This window comes from Mastomys coucha, unplaced genomic scaffold, assembly GCF_008632895.1.
Source record: "Mastomys coucha isolate ucsf_1 unplaced genomic scaffold, UCSF_Mcou_1 pScaffold6, whole genome shotgun sequence".
Lineage (NCBI taxonomy): Eukaryota > Metazoa > Chordata > Mammalia > Rodentia > Muridae > Mastomys > Mastomys coucha.
Window position 1 is genome coordinate 6,400,446 of NW_022196912.1, and position 4,096 is coordinate 6,404,541.

Below are 4,096 nucleotides of genomic sequence, written 5' to 3' on the forward strand. Positions count from 1 at the left end.
CGCCTCCCTTGGCAAGCTGGCCTCCTTAAGCTCCGCCTCCCTTGGCAAGCTGGCCTCCTTAAGCCTTGAGCTGCACACTTGGCATCTGAGGCACTGAAGAGCTGCTAATGTGTTGGCTTGCTGTTAGGTTGGTTACCATCTAGCTGTGCTTCTCTTTCCTGTCCTTTGTGGCTGTGTCTTTCCGGATTTTCTGCTTTGCATTTTAACAAGGAGACTTCCTAAGTTGGAAGGTTGTGCACAACTTAGAGTCAGGTCCTAACTCCTGGCATTAGTCTTTAGACACTAGATCTGGGCATTGTATCTATCACCTAGGTGTGCTATACTAATCCAGTGACTTCACAGAGTTCATCTTCCTTTTAGGAAAACCAAAAGCATTTAGGTCCAGCGTTACCAGACAACAGGAGTGGCGGGGTGGCCTGACTTTTCGGTTTTTTACCTGGTGCCCACCTTTGTCTAGGACTAGTGAATAGATGGGCCTGTGACAATTTGCTTTCCTAATCTTTGTCTCAGTCTCATGCCAGAAATCTGAAACAAATAAACGATCTTGAGACTTAACCCATAACAAGCATTTCCATCGCTGAAAGTTTGAGAAGAGCCAGTGTTACCATTTGCAAGTTATAAGTGCCTATCACATACAGCCTTAAGTAGGGATGGATGCACTGAACTGGGTGGAAGATGGGAGGTCACTGTGGACATAAATGGCAGGCTTATATGTCCTGACAGTGTGGTCCCAAGATAGTCTTCTCTGTTTCACTGAGTGTCACAGAACCCAGCCAAGCCCCATGACAGTGGGGAGGAAGGTCAGTGTGGACTCACCAAGAGCTTTACTCCTTGTGTGACAGTGCCAACACTGGCTGGCGTCTCGCTGCCTGGGCAGTTGACAGTCTCAGTTGACAGTCTGTACAGTGTTGGAGGAGGGTGGGGCCAGCAGGGGGCGTGGCTGGAGGAGCCGAGCTCCTTTTCCTTTTGTGTGTATCTTGCAGCTTGGCTTCTGGGCTCTGATTGAGCCTCCTTTCCTTACTTGCAGGCTGATGACTATCCCTCTCCAAGAAATTGTTTTCTATGATCTTTCTAAGTCTGTGTTTGTATCTATCTCCCTCCTCACTCTATCCCATTCCCTAATTCCTCTCCCCTCAACCCACCCTCCTCAGAGACAAGGTTTCTTTGCATAGCCTTGGCTCTTTAGACAGGCTGCCTTCCAACTCAGAGATCCAACTGCTTTGCCTTCCCACACGCCTTTAATCCCAGCACTTGGGAGGCAGAGGCAGGCGGATTTCTGAGTTCGAGGCCAGCCTGGTCTACAGAGTTAGTTCTAAGACTGCCAGGGCTACACAGAGAAACCCTGTCCAAAAAAAAAAAAAAAGCTGTTGTCACCACTGCCCAGCTTGTTTCTACATTTTTAATAGTCTTGTGTGCTTGGCTGTGTGTGTGTGTGTGTGTGTGTGTGTGTGTGTTGTGCTGAGGTGTGTGTCTCTGGTATTTTCTTCTTTTTTTTCCTACCCATTCTTTTTCCAGTAAACTATGACGACCCCCTTCAGGCTCAGTTACTTGCAGTCTCAGCTACACTGAATAGCACCCTCCTCTCTGTGTTTGGGAGTGTGGCTGTATTTCCTGCTTATCTTGCTCAGAGAAGCTCTGGCTGCCCTGACTGTGCTCCCCCCCTGGGGGATTGCTCTTCACACCTGTCATGGCAGCCGGCCTCCCCGGTAACCCAGCCTCCTTTTCCACATCAAGGTTCTTGAGCATGGCTCAGTGTTGTAATGGTAGTGGCAGGAGTGAAGACATTCTAAACCCAGAGGCAGTCATGCTTCCTCCCTTTGTCTATCAGACTCCTGAAACAGCAGACCACAAGAAGTTGGGACTTCCCTAGGAGTCTCATATTGGGAGAGGAAAGCTGAAGCCCAGGCCCAGTGCAGGAGAGCTTGTCTCCTAGAGAGATTTCACACAATTTTCAGACCTTGCAGGAGAGACTAGCTAAGCCAGGGACTGTAGGCAGGGCTGGGCCGCTTGGTTGTTTAGAGCCTTGGCTCTCTGTGGGCATCTGCTCTTTGTGTTAGGACCCCAGAGTTGTCCCTCTTTCCAGTATACCCACACTGAACACAGCTCCACTCTCTGTTTTTCACTACTGTCTAAGTGGTCTGAGGACGACAGGTGGCAGAAACCCAGTCTGTTAAGGCTTCCAGGACGCAGGCTCTCAACTAGCAGCTTTAACAACAGTCTCGTTTGTCACATAAAGAAACAATTTCAAGATTCTGGGGATTTGGACAAGGGCATTTTTGTTGGGGGAGGGGCTCATGTCAACCTTGCAATTTAAAGGAAAAGAAAAAAAGGTGTGAGCATGGGACGTGTTGGGATCCAACCTTGGTCATGGATGTGACTGATTCTAGAAAAGTTTTCTAGGCCTTCCTTTATTACCTACCCTACCCTAAACCTGCTAACTTCAGAAGTTCTCCAATGGGGAAGAGGCATGGGCCTGACTGTGCATCTCCATGCTCAAGTGTCTGCAGCTGGCAGCTGTGCCATCAAACCTAGTTGCAACGGGAGTGAGGAGTTTGGTGACGCACTGATGGCATTGTCAGTGATGGGAAAGCAAGGACACTTGGAAGTAGGACCACAAAGTTTTAATCAAACACAGCAAGATGGCCGCCAGGCAGAACAGGTAATGCTTGGAGAAGAGGAAGAAGACCATCTCTTTGGCAACGTAGATAATGTGGATGAAGATGAAGCAGTAGAGGAACATGGCAAATTGATTCTGGGGGAGCAAGAGGTCCTGGAGGCCTCCTGAGAACTGTGGGAAAGAAGAGAGCAGAGCTGGCAATCTCACAGCTGGACTCAGTCCTGCCCTGACTCTGGGGGTGACCTAGTGGAAGTCATTGTGTATGTAGTGAGACCTCCTTCTCAAGGAAGGAGAAAATAAAGGAAAATATTTCTAGGGAGGTCACTGGTGCACAGAGGGATCTCATTCATTTTTTCTCTTGAGCTTGCGTTCTCCCTCGAGATCCCAGGCACTAGGCCATGGAGGTCCTTTCTCTGCCTCATCTTGCCCTGGGGGTTACCCATGTGAGCAAGTTCTCAAGGACTCCAAGGTTCCTAGATCTGGACTCTGGGTCTTAGAAATATTTTTTGGATATTGTTTCCTCATAGGCTAGCCCTCTAAACAGTAGCACAATGAAGGGGCATGCCTTAGCATAAGTCCCCGCGTATGTCACATGGTTAGTCTGTAGCCCTCCACCCTTGGGTGGAGGCTCTTTCCTGGGGCAGGTGGCTAAAGTTATGGGCTCTTTGACCCCATAGAACATTGGGGTTTTGGACAGGTCTGATTGTGAGTTGCTCTTTTCTGAAGTCAATAACTGGACTCAGACTTACCCTATTTTAATTGTTATCAGTGTGTGAGGCAAAAGCTGATATAAACATTTTGGTCTGAACTAAAGAATTTGGCATGGTTTCTGCTCTACAATATTTTTTAGGATGTCATATTTTTAACAGCTAAATGGCAAGGGCTGAGATGCCCCAACCTAGTGAGAAATACTAGTTTAGATATATTCAGTGTAGTTAAATTTATTCATCCATCCATCCAGCCATCCTCCCTTTCTCTTCCCTTTCCCTCCAACCACTAAGAAAAAGAGAAGTATGGAAGGCTCCATAATCAACCCAAGCCTCAAGTTTCACCCTCTTTTAGTAAATAGATTGCAAATAAAACATTTTTGTAGACCATTCCCAAAGGTGCAGGCTTTGAATACATCATTGCTGAAAACAGATGCAGAAAAATGAGAAGGCAATTATATCAAGAAAGAAAGCTAAAGGGAGGAAGTCATTGCAACTACGCAGCGTCTAAGGTGATAGCAAGGAGAGCACCCAGTGGAAGAGCGGAGGGAGAGATCCAGTGTTCCCTACACAGGGTGGCTCTCTGCGGTCAGGGCTCTGTGTTGACTTCCAGCACACTCTCTAGCCTGCGTGCTGTAAGCCTGAATGAGGGAGGGAGGCTGTCACAGTGTGGTGTGTGTGTGTGTGCGTGCGTGGGTGTGTGGGTGCATGTGTGTGTGAGTGCATGCATGCATGTGTGTGCATACATGCATGTGTATGTGTGTGTGAGTGC

At 48.1% G+C, this 4,096-nt stretch overlaps 1 protein-coding gene across 1 annotated transcript in view; it reads right to left on the minus strand.

Moving 5' to 3' along the window:
- Positions 1-2,575: 2,575 nt before the first annotated feature.
- Positions 2,576-4,096, minus strand: part of Tmem247 (transmembrane protein 247) — a 5,559-nt gene continuing 4,038 nt past the window's right edge. Inside the window, exon 3 of the mRNA XM_031356805.1 lies at positions 2,576-2,788. Within this exon, the coding sequence (XP_031212665.1) occupies positions 2,576-2,788 (213 nt within the window). The remainder of the gene's footprint in view (positions 2,789-4,096) is intronic.